General features: G+C 60.4%; 2 protein-coding genes across 3 annotated transcripts; both read right to left on the reverse strand.

Moving 5' to 3' along the window:
• Positions 1–4,688: 4,688 nt before the first annotated feature.
• Positions 4,689–9,550, reverse strand: MSRB1 (methionine sulfoxide reductase B1). The gene is made up of 4 exons (XM_015080960.3): positions 9,393–9,550; positions 7,433–7,581; positions 7,005–7,119; positions 4,689–5,532 (listed from the first exon to the last, which is right to left on the reverse strand). The coding sequence occupies exons 1-4, from the start codon at positions 9,445–9,447 to the stop codon at positions 5,501–5,503; spliced, it is 351 nt and encodes a 116-aa protein (XP_014936446.1). The 5' UTR covers positions 9,448–9,550; the 3' UTR covers positions 4,689–5,500.
• Positions 9,551–9,897: 347 nt separating this feature from the next.
• Positions 9,898–16,996, reverse strand: RPL3L (ribosomal protein L3 like). Of its 2 annotated transcripts, none has more exons than XM_015080954.3 (10): positions 16,838–16,996; positions 16,190–16,382; positions 14,440–14,608; positions 13,141–13,276; positions 11,701–11,887; positions 11,449–11,609; positions 11,144–11,245; positions 10,600–10,695; positions 10,289–10,408; positions 9,898–10,038 (listed from the first exon to the last, which is right to left on the reverse strand). In XM_015080954.3, exons 1-10 carry the CDS (start codon positions 16,838–16,840, stop codon positions 9,982–9,984), a joined length of 1,224 nt encoding a protein of 407 aa, XP_014936440.2. In that variant the 5' UTR covers positions 16,841–16,996; the 3' UTR covers positions 9,898–9,981. The 2 variants fall into 2 exon arrangements, with proteins under 2 accessions (XP_014936440.2, XP_053068863.1); XM_053212888.1 differs by having other exon boundaries at positions 16,790–16,855.
• Positions 16,997–18,959: the final 1,963 nt, after the last annotated feature.

Below are 18,959 nucleotides of genomic sequence, written 5' to 3' on the forward strand. Positions count from 1 at the left end.
GCCCCCCATGGGCCAGAAGGTGGCTGTGAGCACCTTCCATTGGGAGCCAGGAATCTGACGCAGGCTAAGGAACCCCAAGCTCCGCAGAGGCACAGGACCCTGCGGGCTTGTGGGGTGTATGTGTGTGCACGATTGGGGGTTCAGAGGCTCGCCCACCGGTCCCCAGCCTGCATCTCCCCACGCGCCACCCAGAAGCAAGTCCAGCCTGGCCAGTGGACAGGACACCCACAGAGAGCTGCCCCCCGCCAACCCCTCATTTCCAGGGGAAGCACCCCATCACCACAGTTGGCCAGACAGACAGCCGGGCTTGTTGCACTTGGCCTTCAAGGGAGAGTCAGAACCCAGATGCCAGGGCAGAGCATCTTGGGACCGGTGCCTCAAACTCCTCCCCTTTCCCATCTGCCCCCTCCCTAAGCCGCAGGCTTTCCTGCTCCTGCTAGAGGACCTTGAAGATTGACCTCCACCCCCTCCTCAGAGAACAGTGACTCTGCCCATGTCACTCTACTGGCCATTGCTATCTCCCCAAATCCAGCCTCTCTGCCCTCCCCACCCGCCCACTTCCAGACACACACCAGGAGTTCCTGGCTCAGAGATGGGGGCCCAGCAAAAACCCAGTGTCTAGACTAAGGGAACAAAAAGCCACTGGAGTCAGAGGTGGAGGGGGCAGCCCAGGGCAGCAGGCAGGCTGCACAGTGCGGGTGCAGGGCACCGAGGGCCCTGGCTCCTGTGGACTCCCGTTCCCCCAGGTTCTGAAGCATGGATAATCTCTGTGATTTTTTGAGGAACAAATTATGCCTGCATACAGGCCTTGGGGGGCAGTGAGGGGTAGGGGCGGAGGGAGCCTATCTGCAGGTAACCCTTAGTCCTTCCTCCCACCTACCCCTGTCAGCCACAGGAAGCCCACCCCCCCCCCGACCCCACCCCCCCATCTTCTCTGTGCTTCCTGCCCCTGAGCTCCTGTAAGCAGAACCCTAGGGCTGGGGTAAGGTGACAGGTGGTCCCGGGGTCCCTGCATCTCCCAGACCACAGACACGCTCACACAGATGTGCGGCTTGGCTCGCTCACCCCTACAGAGTGAGCAGAAGGCAGTGCAATTTGACATACACTCCTTGGCCGCTTCTCTGTGCACTCTCCCATGGGGCTCAGCGTGGGGGAGGGAACACGATGAGTGCACCTTGGACACTGACTTGAAGGAGCTCTCTGACCTGGGGTGAGCTGAGGCCTGCAAGCGGGGACCGCAGGGACCCGGTCTGTGCACACATATAGGAGACCAGCCCGGGACCCCCGCAGCGTGGGGGCAGGAGAGAGCCACTGGGCAGAGCCACTGGGAGAGGCTTCTAGAAGGATTCCGGCACATGGGGAGGGGGTGAGAAAGAAGGAACAGCAAAGTATAGAAGGTGGGAACACGGGGGCATGTTTCAGAGTGGAGTCTGGCTGGCCTAGAGGCCCAGGTGCAAGGGTCTGCGTGCAAGGGGTGTGGTTAACAGGAGCCCGGGAGCTGCGGTAAATAACACTACTCTCATTCACGGAGTGGAAAGGTGGCTGGAGACACGGGATCTGTGGGACCGGAGCCAGCAGAGCCTGCAGGAACCACAGAGGGAAGTTTCTGGTTTTTGTTTTTTGTTTTTTTGTTGTTTTTTTTTTTTTTTTTTTTGCGGAGATCACACGGGTTGGGGGAGGCTAGCTAGGAGCTGTCACCATTGCGGAGAGAAGTGGGCACAGACGCGAGAAGGTGGTGCCCTCAGAACCTGGTGCCCCAGGTGGGCCAGGATGGCAGCAGGAGCAACTTGAGGACGCTGAAGGGCCGCAGGCTGAAGAGGAAAGGGCATCGGGAGCAGGGGGGTCCCGCGGGGCTGCCCTGGAGAAGGGGCTGGAGCAACAGGTCACTTTCGCGAAGCCTACCAAATGGGGCCCCTACACCGCCGGCCCTCGCACCGTCGGAAGCCAGGAGGCCTCAGTTACCTGTGTTCCGGGTACTGGCAGGCTGGGCCGGCGTGGCCGAGCGGGCTGGAGGACGCCGGCGCTCACCACTGAGCACCGCTGGGTCACGGGGTCCCTGGAGGGGGCTGGATCAGCCCTTGCCGTCGGAGGTGCCGCTGCTGCGCCCCTGGCGGCGCCTCGGGGAACTGCAGGGCCTCTCAGACCCGCCCTGGCGCACGCGCAGCGCGGAGCGAGCTCGCCCCCTGCCCGTGGGTGCTGCACACAGTCCCTGCGCCGCTCGCTAACTGGTGGCCTCCGAAGGGGTTCATCGCGTTACGTCCCCTACCAGGACCTCGTATGAGGGTGGGGACCCGGACGCTGGCTTGGCGGTGACCTCCACCGTCCTCTCTGGGCGCCCCCTCCCACTTGCCTGCCCAGCCCACATTCGTGCACGGAGTCACAGGGTTCCTGGGACCTACGAATCGGCCGCACCCCCACCAAGGTCACGGCTCTCCCTGGCACTTGTCACCCAGAGAAAACGAAAGCCGTGAGTGAGCACAAGTCCCAAGCACGGTTGGGTCACTCACGCACCCTGCCAGCGTCTCCTGAGCAGGGCCGCGGGCCCCTACAGGGGATCAGCGGGATCCCAGACACATACCACTTCCTCCCTTGCCCTGAGTGCCCCCGCGTGCACGGGCCTGCCGGCCGCTGTTGACTGGTGTTGACAGAGCATGGGGAGCCGTCTGCCCCTGAACAGAACACTTGTCTGCAAGGCTGTGCCCTGGAGGGTCCACTTGGCAAGGGAGGGGGCGCTGGAGGGGGAGGGAGGGAGCTGGGTTCTCAAAACGTCTTTTGTTTCTCAGGAGGAAGTAGGGCTGCAGGCCAAAGGTTATGGTGTAACCCAGCAAGAAGAAGGAGGTGGGGGGATCTATGTTTCCACAAGAGACAACTCACTCCCACCCCAGCCCCTGGCAGACAGGTCCTGCCCATAGCCATCCTTTTCCAGGCTCCTGATGAAAGGGGACCACCCTTCTTCCTCCACCTCTCCAAGGACCCTGCTTCCAGCCCTTCCCACCCCCAGTGAACCTGTATGGGGCCCGTGGAGTGCAGGCAGTCAGGTACTGTCCCTCACAGCGTCCCTACCAGCCTCACCCAGGCTCCGGCAGGCCCTCCAGCCTGTCCTGCTGGAGATCTGGCCCCCGAGAAGCAGCCCCAGGGGCATGTCCTGGACACATCCACCCAATTTGCAGGAGGCCATCCTGGTCCTGGGCCAAGTTTACTCAGGGACCTGCTGAGCCAGGGGTGCCGGGAAGAGGTAAGCAAAGCCCGAGGTCCGCCCTAGCCCTGGGCCTGGAGATTCCCTCTGACCACTCAGCTGGCTGCCTCCCCACTGCTAGGCCCCTTCAACATACTTGCTGGCTTCAGACTGTGCTCAAAAGATGGTCACCATGTTCCCAGGGCCACTGTTCCTCGTTTGGGGCATAGAAAAGAGGAAAGAGACAGTGTGGGCAGAGAGAGCCCGAGGCCTGAGGCAAGTCTCCCGAGTCTCCAAGCCTCCTTTTCCTGCCCTGCCCCACCAGGGTGAGGAAGATACTCAGGGTGATGTTGCCTATAGAAACACACTGAGCATTCAGTCACTGCTCACCTACCGTGGGCTTGCCCTTGGCCAAGACTGGCCGCTAGCCTCCGAGTGTATGGGTCACAGGCTGTGCTAGGCAGTGCCCCAGGGCCGATGATGATCCCAGGTGACTGGGACAGCCCCAACTAGGGACACAGAGGGGTCCATGCAGGAAGAAGTCTGGCAGAGATAGGACTGAAGTCGTGGGGTGAAGGGCACACCCTGTGCGGTCCCAGGAGGCAGTTTTCTAGCAGGTGCAGTCACTACTGGCCCCCCAGCAGAGCAGAGACGGAGATGTTTTCTAGAGAAGGAGGCTGCCACTCTCCCGAATGGGGTTCTTCAGCATGGTCCTCCCTGGTGCTTTTTGTCAGTGCTGACCCCTCCCATTGCACAACTCCCTCTGCACAGACGACCCAGTGACCAAGCTGGTGTCTGAGAGATCTAACCCCACAGGGTGACATACACTCAGAACCCGCACAGCTGCGACACCCCCTGCCACAGCCCCATCCAGGAGACAGGCTGGGCTCCACAGAGGAAGGTTAAGTACTCTGCCCAAGGTCACACAGTGAGCCCGCAGCACCTGCACAGGCCAGTGCAGGGGACCCCCCCCCCCGCCACCGCCAGAGCAGGGACCCCTAGCCTGTGGCTGGGGATCAGGGAAGGGGCGGAGTCCCATTCCCAAGGAATGAGCAGACCAGACAGACCAGCAGTATCACTGGCCGTCCTTCCCGCCGCCCACCCCGCCAGCCATTCTAACCTCATCCCTCATCCATCACCTTTGCCTTTTTGTCCTCACACCTGCAGGCTCCAATCCTTGCAACGTGGGGATGCTCCCAGCTCCTGAGTATGTCTGCTCCAATTATGCATTTGGAACTGGGGAATAACCAGAGGGTTATCGCCCCCCCCACCACCACACACACAATCGAGCATCCTTCCTCTGGGGTACATATTCACAGCCCTGATCATCATCTGATGTGAACTTCCTGTCTCCCCAAACACAGGGGAAGGCCCTGAGGGAGGCCCATCTGTCTGTCTGTCTGTCTGTCTTACCGCCGCCTCCCCAGCAGCAGGCAGCACCACTCTGTAAATATTTGTGGAACAAGTAAAGCGCCGTGTCCCCGCATCCCTGGTGTGAACGCAGACAGCGAGCCCGTGTTCCGTTTGTTTACTGATCTCCTGATTACTCGAGACGGGAGTTAAGACGGGAGGGGGCTTTGGCATCACCCACCTTCCCGGACAGCAAGGGCTTCAGAGCGGGTACAGGAAGGCACAGTCACTGCTTCCCGGGAAGGTGCGGGCTGTGGGCCCCGGCCTTGCACAATCCAGGAAATGGAGCAACAGCCACTTTCCTAAGCCCGAGTGAGGCAAGGTTGTGAAACAGGGTTCAGGATCTCTCCTCTCATAACTGGGAGACCAGAAGTCTGGCCCCCGGCCTGCCCCTCCAGCCGTCACAGATCATCACCACTCTGGCTGCCTGGAAGGCTTTGACCAGAGTGAATCATGTAGTGACCAGGGCCGGAGCAGCCGGTGAGGGCTGCCTCCCTCCGCACCCTGCCTCACGGCCCAGCCTGGGGGAGATGGGAATGAGCTTCGGCGAGGGCCAGAGCCAGGCTCAGAAATGGGTTCCCCGGGGGTGAGTCCAGGTAGACGGGGAGGGGGCAGGGGGCTGCGGAGAAGAGAAGGTGGGGTTGTACCGCCATGCAGAGACCAGCTAGGCTTCCAGCCCACCTCCCTGAGGCTCCCACATAAGCGGAGCCCTCCGGGCCCACCCCGGGCAGCAGGGCGTGGGCCATCGTGTCAGAGCAGTGCCTTCAGGAGAACCTGTGCAGAGCCGAGATCCTGACGCTTCAGCCAGCCCCCCTCCCCGCCCCGTCTGGATGTCTGGGGTTCCAATTCCGAGGTTGGACGGCCGGAGAGTGGCCACGGCACAGTGTCCGGCTAGAGTAAGTATGTGCTGCCCGCCTACGGCTCCTGAGAGGCAGAAGTTCCTTTGCCTAAAAGGACGGACGGAGAGAAACACAAATCACTGCTAAATTATGCTCCAGACACCATTCCCCGAGCTAGGCGCCCCGCTCCAGCCTGCAGAGCAGGGCAGCTGGGAGCACCCGGGCGCCCGGCTTCGGAGAGCCTGTGTGCCCCATTTTGTTCCCCGACACCTCCAGGAGAGCCCAGTCTCTCCTTCCTCCACGGGACAAAGGCCAGTAACTACAAAAGGACAAAATCACGTCACACCTTACCATCGCCGGCCCTACGGACCCTCTCGCCTAGCCTCACTCCCTCAGGACAGCAGCCAGCATGTGCTGTTAGCAAGCCCATTTTACAGAGGACCAAACTGAGATTAGGGACTGGCCACGGCCCTGCTGGCGGCAAGTGGGGAGATGGGATTGGAGCTACCAAGCGTGGGCAGGAGTCCAGAGGGGCCGGCGGTGCAGACAGACATGCTGACTTGTGAGAACCTGTGCGAGCAAGAGGGCCAGGGCCCAGAGGGGATGCTGCGCCCAGATAAAAACCCACAGGAGAGACAGCTGCCGAACAAACCCCAGCACCGGGGCCCTCGTTCCCAAGACGTGGGCCGCTTTGCTTTTACGCTTCACGTGCGTTACACACGCATTATCTACGTGAATGAGGCAGCGGTTTTAATCCTAAGCGATAAGGTATCATACGTGAAACTCCTCTGGATTTCTGTCAGTTACTGAAAACAGCTACCGATGCACAAGGGCTTTCCTAACAAGGAAGTGGCACGAGGCGAACTTCCGGTAACTGGGAGGCACTCCTCTCTGCACACCCTTCTGGCTCATGGAAGGTTTCGTAGGGACACCACCTACAGAGGGTGGAGAAATCTGTTATAAGAACACTGCTGGGGCGGCTCAGTCAGTTGAGCCTCCGACTTCGGCTCAGGTCATGATCTCACGGTCCGTGAGTTCGAGCCCCGCGTCGGGCTCTGTGCTGTCAGCTCGGAGCCTGGAGCTGCTTTGGATTCTGTGTCTCCCTCTCTCTCTGCCCCTCCCCTGCTCACGGGACACACGGGAGCGCTTACCGTGTGCCAGGCCCCAGGTGCATCACATCAACACGGCTGTCCTCAAACAGCCCGTGAAGGAGGCTCTGCGATCACACCCACTATGCGGAGCAGGAGGCCAGCTCAGAGAGGCTGAGGAGCAAGGCTGTGGCCACACAGCCCAGCCCTCAGCGTCTGCCTGGCCTTGCCTCCCCCTCTAATCTCTGGGAAGGTCCAGGCCCCCACAGAAAGCCCTTCACCACAGATGCCCCTTTTTTGGGGCACACGTGACCCATCGGGACACCTGCCCTTGTCCTTGCCCTGCAGCCACCTTTTTGGAGTGGCCCTGGGCAGCTCCTGGGCAGTGTGCTTTGGTGTCCCGATGCTTCGTCACTGCGAGTGGACAAGAACCGTGTGTCCCCCACCCCCAGGCCTCTGAAATGTACAACAGGCCTGTGTCTAGCTGCTCACCTTTCGGGATGAACTTCAGCGAGCTGCTAAATATTCAGAAGCGGGACTGTCCCGGCTTGGGGCCATCGTTCAGGAACTCATGTCCCAGCCCATTGCCACACCTGCCACAGGACACCTGGAAAGACCACAAAACAACTGCAGCGATGGCCCCCCTGCCACCAGCAGAGATGGTGTCCTCCCCCCACCCATTTCCCAAAGTAACTGTGGGCAGGAGAGGTCGACCTCCATCCCAGAGCCCACACAGGAAAGCGGTCCCGTTTCCCCATCTCCATTAGGACCCCAGGCTCCCCAGGTAGGGTGGCAGAGGCCAGAAGACTGGCACAGACAAACTCTAAGCCCCAAGAGCTGTGAGGGAAGCAGAGAAGGAGCAGCCACCTCGGGCTCTCCCTGGCCAACACGCCTCCCCACCCCCTGGGGCTGCCACCCACCTTTAAGGCTTTAGGCGAATTGTGCTCCGGACGCTTGGCCACACTATCAGCATGAATGGTCTCAGTGAAGGCCGGCCACGGGGACGAGTGTGCATACTTTGAGCGGCTGGAGAAGAGCTCGTAGCCACACTTGGCACACACATAGACACCTGGGGGCAGAAGGAAAGACAAAGGCAGACACATTGGCTCCAGCCTCTCTGGGGTGAGTGCCCAAATCCTCGGGGCGAGAACACAGCACCGCCCGTCTGCAGGGTGGGCTGCACATTCTACCCACGCTGACACCTGCCACTCCCAGGCCTGGAACACACCACTGAGCTCACGTTCAGTGGTCCTTAGCATGTGCCACGAAGAGCCACTTCTCACACTTATCTCACTGAACTTTATCCACAGTCCTGTGATGTAGACCCTTCCAGTTTAGCTTAGTTTTGTGGTTGCTTTTTTTTTTTTTTCAAGTAGGCTCCGTGCCCAATGTGGGGCTTGAACTCACGAGCCTAAAGTGCCAATGCTCCACCAACTGAGCCAGCCAGGAGCCCCTTTTTCAGTTTTGTTTTGTAAGAGGACCTTTCCGTTTTAGAGCTGCAGTGCCCGAGTGATGCAAAACACAGCTCGAGGGTGTGCAGTCAGGAAGGAGCCCAGACAGTATGATGAGGAGACAGCACTCCCACCCCAGCAGGCCCCAGCCCACCTCCCTTCCAAGTGGCCGTTCCTGATGCCGGGGAGGCCTTGAGCTGGACACCCGGCCACCGGCCTGCTCTCTGTGAGGGAAGAGAATGGTCCCACCAAACAGGTCTCCAGGCCAGACAGGGGGCCCAGGAAGACAGAGACCCAGGGAAGAGAACAGGTTTTAACCCAGCCCCAAAAGATCACTTTGGGGGGGGGGGGGAAGGCTGCAAAACCGACCTGCGGAACAGGTAACTGCTTGGGGCCCCCCACAGGGGAACCCCGCACCCAGTGCCCACCCTGAGGACAGCCTACCCCAGAGTCCATGAACTACACAGCCTTTGCCAGCCACTGGAGAAGGAAGCAAGAGGGGGATGCCCAGCTGCTGTGGAAGTGGAGCTTCCTGCCTGGCAGAGCCCCCTGAGGACAACTGGGGGCCTACCGCCAGAGGGCCTCGGTGGAGGGCTTTGCCTAGAGAGTCCTGTGCCACAGCTGACATCCACAGATGCCCAGTGTCACCGCCCAGCCTCCTAGAGGGCTGACACCCAAAGGTTCCCACCGAGGCAGTGCACTGCCCTAGTCTTGCCTGTGGGGCACATTTTTACCAAATTAGGCCATTACCAGACAGCACGGCCCAGAAGGGGACAATTCGGGGCCTCTCAAAGCCTGGGGCCTGGAGGGACGGTTGTCCACGTCCCAAACACCCCCACCCCCACTCCAGCTGTCTGGTCAAACTTCACTGGCACTTGGTTGCCCAGCGGCTCTCCTGGTTACCCAACCCCAGGGCCCTGGGCAGATGTGGGGAGGCACCCGGGAAGACACGTTGGGTCCGAAGGGAGCGCTCTGTGCTTGCCAGTTTACCTTGCGGATCCCAGGAACCCGGGAGGGGAAAAGGCAGGGCTATCATCAGGGGGATGCCCTAGGACAAGATCCTCGATCGTGTCCCTCTGAAGTCCAGATCCCAATCCGGATCCCCGCACCGGCGTCACCCCCTCCCTGTACCCTGACCCCAAGGATCCCTCCCAGAAACGGCCTTGCTCACGCACTCCTCGAGGTCAGCAACGCCCTCGCTCTAATGTCCTCTCTCCCCCTCAGGAACCCCTACTTTTCAGGCTCCCCAGACCCCCCTACTCCGCGGTCCCCTTTACTCACATGCGCTGCTCCCCGCGCGATCACATTCGCCCCCGGTGGGGTCCGCCCTTCCCGGGGCTCAAGGGTTCCACCACCGCCCGAGAGCAGCGACGCCCACTCCACTACGCGCCCCCTCCCCGCTGCCCTCCCAGGAGGTCACAGAACAGACCTGGCTCAAAGTGGTTCTGGAAAACCTCGCCCCCGAAGAAGCTGCAGAACGACATGGCGCCGACAGTACTGCGGGGCAACCGCTTCCTCGGACAGATCCGAGGCCACTCGCCGACTGCCCCCGGGCCGGCGCCCGGGGCCCGCCCCTCCTCCCGAGGCCCAATCACTGCCCGGATCCGGGACGAGGCCCCGCCCCCCAGGGGACCAATCACGACCCTCCAGGAGGCCCCGCCCCCTCCCCTCCCGCGGACCAATCTCTCCCTGGGGCGAGGACCTGCCCTCCGCAGTTTCCTCACAGGCCCCGCCCCCGACTGCTCCAGGGACTGCTAGGGAGAGGAGTCCCCGACGCCCGCGCTCGGCAGCCCCTCCCGAGCGCCAGGGGGCGCCGCTGAGCTGCGCCGGCTTGGAGCGGCGCCACGCCGCAAGGGTCCTGCCCGCCCGCGGAGCCGCGGGGCCACCCGCGGTCCCCCGGCTTTCCGCGCTCGCAACTCTGAGACACCGTGGGAAGAGTCGCCTTCGCACTTTATTAGACACAGGGAGCAGGCAGGGGTCGCGCATGCTTCCTTCAGGCTCCCTCCATCCCAAGCCGCCTACAGGTCTCTCGAGGTCTCGGACTTTTCCTTCTCAAGATGTTTCTTCTGGGGACCCTGGTTGAGGGGTTGGAGGAGACAGCAGCGCTCGACACGGAGTTCTAGCCGGGAATACTGCCCCTGGCCAGCCTCTGCTCCGCTTTCTTTCCACGCACGAGTCAGTGCCCGGGTCTGGACTCCTATAAGCCCCTCCTCTGGATGAGGGCAGGGGACGCCCCAGCCACCCTCATCTGCTCCAGCTCCCCAACTGTGGCGCAAGAGGGGTGTGGGGTCTGAGCCCCAGAGAACAAGGGGTAGGTGGGCTCACCATGAACACCCTCTTCTCTTGGGCCGTCTGGAAGCGGCCGTGGCCAAACTTGGAGGTGGTGTCGATGAACTTGAGTTCGATGTTCTCCAGGGCCTGGCGGCTGTGGTGCACCAGGAGGGACTGGAGAGGAGCAAGATGCAAGGTCCTCACCCACTGCCTCCCGCCACCCCCAGGCCACACGGGAAGGTCTCACTCACTCGGCTCCTGCCAGAACCCCTCCCTCTTTGCTCTCCCTATTCCCACCCTCTTGGGAGCAAGGTGAAGGACAGGGCAGGCCAGTCCCTCGACCCTCCCACCATAGAGGCACTGACCTTCCTCAGCGTGATGACCCGCTTCTTGGTGCCCGCGATGCAACCCTTCAGCATGACGAAGTCATTGTTGACTTCCCCGTAGTGGGGGAAGCCGCCCTGCGGGGAGGTGGGTCAGGATCCAGGCTCCGAAAGGGGCTGCAGTGTTAGGGGCAGCTGCAAGCCCCAGGAGAGCTCCCCACACATGAGCTGGAGCCAGCCCCTGGCCCCAGGGCAGCACCTGAGCCACATTCTAAGTCCTTATCTCACTGAACACTCTTAGCGAGGGAGACACTGAGGCTCAGAGAAGCAGAATCACTCGTTCAGGCCTTGCAGCTGCTACATAGTGCAGCCGGGACTTGAACCCAGGTGGCCCGAGTCCCAGGCCACGGCTGGACCTGCCATGCTCCACACCCATGATGGCGGTCGGAGTGTGAGCTGTGTGCCGAGGGGGCTCAGAGGATGCAGGGGTTTGTTCCACCGGGGGGCTGCTCGCTGGGGCCTGAGCTCTGGGGGCAGGGAGGTACCCCACACACCTGCTCCACACGTGCACACCAGACCCCCTCACCAATGGCGTGATGGACTTGTCCGTCACATCGTAGCTGGTGGACGCATTGTTCCTGACCACCTTCCCGTCCTCCGTGTGCAGCCCACGGCCAATACGGTAGATCTGCAAGAACAGGGCACGTGGCAGGCAGCACGTGGCCTCTGGAGCCAGTGGCAGGTCTATACCCATCAGCACGGGTGCTCAGACCCAGGCACCGGCAGGGGCATTTCAGAGCCTTTGGGGGGCCAGGCAGCGTCCGGGTCAGGCACCCTACCCACTGGGGTCCGGTCACGAGTGTCCCTCTACCACCAGGACTGCGGACGCACCTTCTTGTTGAGCTCCGTGCGGTGGTGATAGCCCTTCTGCCCGGCCCGAGCGATGGAGCAGCCCACACGGGCAGGGTGCCAGGCGCCAATGCAGGCCACCTTGCGCAGTCCCTTGTGGGTCTTCCGTGGCAGCTTCTTGGTATGCCAGCGGCTCGTGACCCCTGCAGGGGGTGGTGGCGGGCTTAGAGGCCAGTCTGGCCCCCACCCCCTCCAGGCAGCCTTCTTGGAGCCACCGTCCCCACCCAGCCCTACCTTTGACCCCCCGGCCCTTGGTGACAGCAATGACATCGATGACCTCGCTCTGGCTGAACACACTGTGCACCGGCACCTGCTTCTCTAGCCGGGCCTGGGCCCAGGCCACCTTCTCAGCCACCGTGCCGCCATTCAGCTGGATCTCCATGATGTGGGCCTTCTTCTGCCGGAAAGGCAGCAGCTTCATCTGCAGGACATGGCCCGGCCAGTCGGTTCCCAGAGGGCTGCACCCCCCAACCGCAGACCTGGCATGACTGGCTGGTGACCCCCAGCAGGCTTTCATGCATACATGCATTCAGCAGATGTTCCAGTACTCCAGTCTTTCGATATGCTATATTCTGTGCTGGGCACTGGGGAGGACTGAATATTCTGATGGAATATTGGGGGCAGCAGGGACAGTTACTGCACGTAAGGCAGCACGTGTCCTCTGAGGGGACACCCCTCAATAACAAGAAGGAGCTACTGAGTGAAGATCTGAAAGTTTGGGGAGCAGAGGGAACCACCTGTGCAAAGGCCCTGTGGCAGGGAAGGTCCTGGGGAGCTGGTGGGCTAGAAAGGAGCAAGGAGTGGTGAGCTCATCGTGGTGAGCAAGGAGGAACGTGGTGCAGGATGAAGTCAGAGGTGAGCTGGGCCCTGCCCGGGCCAGTCTTGAAGGGAGAGGTTTGGGCTTTATTCTAAGTGCAGGATGTGGCACAATCTGGTTCATGTTTTTAGACACCTCTGGCTGCTGCTGTGTGAGCCACGGGCTGCGGGGACACACAGGTGGAAGCAGGGACGCAAGTCACAGCCCAGTGCTCAACATGTACTTATGGAGCACCTACTGCATACAGGGCTCTCGGTGGCTGGGGTGCTGGGGGCACAGCACTGAACAGGCAGCCACGGCCCTGCCCCCGTGGAGCTAGTCTGTAAAGGGAAACGGACACGACCAATGACACGTGTAACCAGGAACAGCAAGTGTGGCAGTAACCGAGGCAGGGGAGCAGAGGGGTGCTGCTCCAGGCCTACGCAAGCCTTCCCTGAGGACAAGATGCCAAGGACTGTTCCAGAATAAGCCAGAAGGTGTTAGCAACCTGTCAGCCCACTCAAGCCAGGCCCCACGTACGAATGTTGACTCACACACACCTTGTGCCAGGACCCAACGGGAGGTGGCTGGCCCTCTACACTGGACATTGGCAGGAGATCCAGGCCTTGTGGGGCGTGTCAGGGCCTGGGTCGACCACTAGGCGTGGCGGACGGCCCAGAGCCCTCAGAGCACACGGACGCCCATCCCCGGGGCTGCGGGAGGCCAGCACAGCCAGTCCCCCAGCCCTTTGGGGCTGTGCCCCGGCTCGTGGTATTTTTAGGCTGACATTTGCCAGGGCTCCTGGAAGCTGGGGCGGGGGAGGGTGGGCCCAGGGAGTGGACCGGCTGACCGGGTGCGGACGAGGTGGCAGGGCTGACCTGAGTGTGGACAATGACGCGAATGACTTTGCAGTACTTCTTCATGGCGGCAAAGTCTTTCTGCAGCTGCTTTTTGCCCTCGGCGTCACGCCATCTCTTGCAGGCCTTGGTGAAGGCTTTCTTCTTGCTCTTGTGCCTGAGCCACACGCAGGAGACACGTAGAGGGGCCAGCCGGGGCAGCTGCCCAGGCCTGCCCAGCCCCCACGTGCCCACAGCCCACCCCACAGGCCCCTCAGGGCAGGGAATGTCCTCTCCTCCCTCCTTCCCTTCCCGGGGAGGCCACCGCAGGGCCCTCCCCCGGGGCTCCCCGTCCTCGTCAAGCACAGACTGCCCCTCCCTCTCTGGGTCTCCGGCTCCTCCTGTACAGAGCGGATGCGCTCTGCCTCCTGAGGCCTGCGTGTGGGCGTCAGATGTGCCCGAGCTCGAGGGAGGCGCGTGCTGGCCGGCGCCACAGCCACCTGCCTACACCGCTGCGGCCGCAGACCCCGCTTCTAGGGCCAACGGCCAGTACTGGCCAGGCGCCACGCCGCGTCATTCCCAACCCTCCCCCAAAGTCTGGAGGGTGGATGTCCTGTCCCCATTCTACAGAGGAAGAAACGAGAGCTCACAAAAGTCAAAGGCCCTGGATGAGGGCCAAATTGATAACAGTAGAAAGAACAGAAACAAGGCCAGCTGGCACTCGGTGAGCACTTTCTGTGTGCTGAGCACTTGACACACTGCTCATTTAATCCTCACGGCAGCCTCATGACACAGGGATTACTCCATCGGATGGTGTCTCCATCTGGTGGTGTCTGTGATGGGGGGGATCAATCTAAGAGGCTCTAAGAGGTGAGCCAGCTCGCCTGTGGTCGTACAGCCCGTGCTGGCTCAGAAGCCCAAGCTTATTACCTCCCAGACAGGGCCAGGACGGGGCTATGCCTCTAACTCCGTAAGGATGGGGGTGTCAGTGAGGTTCCTTGGGCACATGGGCCTTCCCTTTCAGGACTGAGTGCCCCCAAATGCCTTCCTTTCTGAGAAGAGCTTGTCAGCTAGCTATTTCCCTTTTCACCCTTGCTGCTAGGAAGCTCTGAGCCGACTCTAACATTTCATCAAATTAGTCCCTTAATTAACCCTGGGGATTAGAACATGCGCTTCCCCTCTTCCTCTATCCCAATTTCCACTCCAGCCCCCTAGTACTTGTCTTTCATTGAATTGAAGGCAACCTCCCCCACAGACACTTTCCTGCCTCCCATACACTGTTGCCACTTCCCACCCCCCTCGTGCCAGTCCACACGTGGTCCCCCCGGGGGCAACGCTCACCAGTCCTTGTAGAAGCGGCGACGGCACTCATCACTGAGGTGCTCTGCAAAGATGGTCTTGAAGCTCCGCAGGCCTCGAGGAGTGGCCACATAGCCCACAACGCCGACCACCACCAGAGGCGGCGTCTCCACAATCGTCACTGCCTCCACTTCCTCCCGCTTCGAAATTTCTGGAGGGGACCCGGAGACAGGGGCATGGAGGAGGGCCTCTGGGACCCACGGGGAAAGGGGATGGAGTGGAAGAGCCAACCACAGCCCCTCCTGCCCAAGGGAGGGTGGAGCACCATGGCCTTAGGGCTCCCACTGATCTCCGGCCCCAGCCTGCACCCTCCCTGCCCCTTCTCTCTGCTCCGTCTGGGGCAAGGAGCAGGTGCTGGGCAGGGTCCTTCAAGTGGTCTCTGCTAGCTCTGACTCTGAGATCTCAGACAATGCCTGACTTGCTCCCTGCCTCAGTTTCCCCATCAGACCCTCTGGAAATGGGCGAGGAGAGCCGACAGCCAGGGCAGCATCCCCCGAAGGGCAGGGTCGGGACTCCTTTAGTGGAGAGCACTTGAGCCATTGAAATTTTATTTAAAAAAAATTTTTTTTTAACGTTTATTTATTTTTGAGACAGAGACAGAGCATGAACAGGGGAGGGTCAAGGAGAGGGAGACACAGAATCTGAAACAGGCTCCAGGCTCTGAGCTGTCAGCACAGAGCCCGACGCGGGGCTCGAACTCACAGACCGTGAGATCATGACCTGAGCCAAAGTCGGACGCTCAACCGACCAAGCCACCCAGGCGCCCCAAGCCGTTGAAATTTTAACAGTTGTGAATATACGTTGATGAGCTCTAGAAAAATACCTGTATTTTCTCCAAAACCCGTGATTTCATAGATGTTATTACTGACACTAAAACAAAGTAAAAGCAAGTCTAAAAGAAACGTATCAGGAGATGGGGAGCCTGCGTGCCTCAGGTGATTAAGCGTCCGACTCTTGATTTCAGCTCAGGTCATGATCTCACGGTTCGTGAGATAAAGCACACCGTCAGTGTGGAGCCTGCTTGGGATTCTCTCTCCCTCTCTCTCTCTGCTCCTCCCCCTCTCACACTCCCTCGCTCTCAAAAATATATATATATGTATATACATACACACATATATGAGGTGATGAACAGAACACATGAGTAGCTGCCAGAAAGTTGGAGGCGTGGTGGCTGATGCTATAAAGGGGCAGCAGGAAGGACTCCCGTGAGGATGGAATGTTCCATGGTACACACATTTACACGTGGCAGAGCCGCATGGAACTAAACACGCACAGGAAACCTGAACACGATGGGTAGGTTGTATCCATGTCGATAACCGGTTGTGACATATTACCGTAGTTTATAAGATGTTTCCGTCGGGAAATTGGGTCACGGGTGCATGGGATTCTACAATGATCTCAAAACAAAAGGTATATCGGGGCACCTGCCTTTGAACTGTAGCTCTCCCACTTACGGACTGGTGATGGGCAAGTTTCATAACTGCTTAATTTCCTCATCTGTAAACCGGGGGCGATGACAGAACACACCTCGAGGGGTGGCCAGCGGTCAGGGCTTGGTGACAGTCAGTGTCCTGACTGTGGTTCCTGCGGCATGGCCTCGCCCTTTCTGGGACCGTCTCCTGTCCTGGCGCCCAGTTCAGGCTCCTGGCCTCCGGAAGTCTTTCCAGACCCTCTGGCTGTTGGGGATGCTCCACACCCTCCCCCACCCCCGTGTCCCCCCGCAGCCACTCACTGAGCCCCGGCCGGTGCACTTCTCGAAGAGTGTGCGTCATGCCAGCCTTGTAGCCCAGGAAAGCCGTGAGGTGCACCGGCCGGCTGGGGTCGTCCCGAGGCCAAGTCTTCACCTTGCCCCGGTGCCGGCTGCTCCTCTTGTGGGGCAGGAAGCCCAGGTGTCCGTGCCGAGGGGCAGAGAACTTCCGGTGGGACTGGGGGTGGGAGGAGGAGGGGACAGTCAGAGCTGGGGCGTCTCTGGGCCCGGAGAAGTGAGTCAGAGACCCCAGATGGGGCCCTGGTGGTCTTCAATGCCTCCATCTATCTATAGGGAAGGAGGGCAGGTCGGCTCGGGGACAGTGTCTTAGGGACAGAGCCAGCACCAAGTTCTCCTCACCCGCAGGCTTCCCGCTTTAGTGGGCTCGGCCTGCTGGGCCCAGGAGGGACAGGCCCACACTGTGGCCGAGGGCTAGAGGGAAAGGGAGGCACAGCCATCTGTCTATCTTCTTGCCCATTCCAGGCCTGGCAGCCTGAGCTCTGGCCCCCTGTTGTCCCCTTCAGTCACCTCCTCCCCTACAGGCCCAAGGACCATCCCTGCTGGGAAGAGACTCCAGAAGCCCACCTGCCCCTCCCAGGAAGCTGGCTGGCTCCAGCCCCCTAGCCCACTGACCATGGCAGCCCGTCCCGGCAGGTCAGGAAAGGAAGGGGCCTCCCCGACAGGCGCTGGAGGTCGAATGGCAGGGCCAGAACGCCTGGCAGCCAGGTCCCAGATTTAGCCCCTGGCAGAAGAGCTTGGTCATGTTCCGTGGCGGTCATGGGCTCTGGTGCCAGGAGCAGGCCTGGCCTGGGGCGGAGCGAGAGGGGGCATCCGATGGGCAGGCTGGGGTGGGGATACCTGGAGCCAGGCCTCTCACTGCTTTCCTCAAGGGCCCCGGGACTAGGTCACACCACTTCGTTTTCTGCGTTGTGTTGCCCTCCCAGGCCAGGAACAAGTCGGCCCGGTAAAGAGTCAAGGAGCCCAGGTTGGGGAGAGGGCTTCTCTCAGGCAGCTGCGGTCAGGAGGGTCTGGTCCACTTGGCTGGCAGTTCCTGTCTCGTCCTGAGGGCTGCGAGCAGGGCCTGCCTGGTCAAACTGCCTGGGGTGCCGGGGGCTGGGGGTGGGAATAGCTGTCATCCAAGAACAAAGGTTCTACGCTTATCAAGTTCTGAACCTATAGACAGAGTCAGTTTTACAGGCCTGAAATATCTCTGAGGGCCTAGGGATCTTGCCTTGCTGGTGCTAAGATTTTGTGCTAGTAAAATGTCACAATTCTCTGTCGTTGCTGTTGTTAATGACAAAAAAACTTGTAACACTTTGGGCTGAGCTCCACAGGAATTAAATCACTGGGAAGGGGCAACCCTCAGCCCCAGGAGTGGCCCAGGGGGAGAGAGACTACCTGAGCGGAGGAAGCGCAGAAGGGACACCCGCAGGGGCGCCTGGGTGGCTCAGTCGGTAAAGCGTCCGACTTTGGCTCAGGTCACGATCTCACAGCTTGTGAGTTCAAACCCCGTGTTGGGCTCTGTGCTGACAGCTCAGGGCCTGGAGCCTGCTTGGGATTCTGTGTCTCCTTCTCTGCCCCTGCCCCGCTCACGCTCTGTCTCTCTCTCTCTCTCTCTCTCAAGAATAAATAATAAAACATTAAAAAAAAAAAAAAGAAGAAGGGACACCCGGACACTCAGGGCAAAGGGAAGGCCACCCATGCTGAGGCCCTTGAGCACAGCAAGACAGGCGGCTGTGGTAGGATCGGTTCTTGGCACACGGGCCAAGAACCAGGGGGCCAGGCACAGAGCCACAAGCTACTTGGGCTCCTCCCTCTCGTATGCCTTTTCCTGCTTCTGCTACATGATCCCCAAGCCCCTCTGCTACCAAACAGCAGCGGAAAGATGCCACTCCCGTGCTTTGCTTTAATCGAGTTCTCTGCTTTCTCATATTCTTCTGGTGAGCCATAGCGGTGGCATCGGGCCTGGCTCTGTGGGATCCCCTTGTTCACCCCCACGGTACAGGCCAATGTTAAGATTCTTTTGGTCTGACAGTGTGTGTTTCTAAGGGTTCGTGATTTCACGATCTGACATTTCTGTGACCCCAGATCCTGTGCATCCGTAGAGTTGATGGCTCCATGTCCCTGACCCCGGCCTCCAGGCATGAAGTGACCAGCACCCTCCGTGGTGCTGGCCGAGGGCCATGCCAGATATGGAGATCATGGAAGGTGATCAACAGGGCGCTGGTCAGTGGAGCTACCCCAGGGGGCACAACAGTGCTCGGGGCCGGGACAGAAACATCAGTCCCAGACCAGAGCACTCTGCGTCCGGCATAGGAGCCACTTCTCCCTGTGGGTGAGGGCCCCAAGGGCAAGCCCTGCCTCTTGTTCTGCCCCAGAAAGGCCCCCTAAGCTTACTGGCATTGGCCAATCCATGAGGGGCTCTGGAAGACACAGTGGAGCCCAGAGAAGGCTGCAGGGAAGGGACAATTCAGGAAGGCTTCCTGAAAGAGTGGGGCATTTGGTAGTTTGCTATTCGTTGACTTTGTTGTGTTTTTAGGTTGTTGTACAGGTCTGAGTTCTCCAGAAGGGCCCAGCTCTGTGCGTCTTGCTGCCTACTGCACTTGCCACGTACCTGCACACCAAAGAAACTGAATGAATAGTCTACTTCTTCCAGTGTTTGTCTCCTCTTAGAACGTAAGCAGGGGCCTCTGTTTTCTCCACTGGCGTATTCCAAGCGCCGAGACCAGCGTCTAGCGCACAGCACACAAGCCGC

The sequence above is a fragment of the Acinonyx jubatus genome, chromosome E3, assembly GCF_027475565.1.
Source record: "Acinonyx jubatus isolate Ajub_Pintada_27869175 chromosome E3, VMU_Ajub_asm_v1.0, whole genome shotgun sequence".
NCBI classification, from domain to species: domain Eukaryota; kingdom Metazoa; phylum Chordata; class Mammalia; order Carnivora; family Felidae; genus Acinonyx; species Acinonyx jubatus.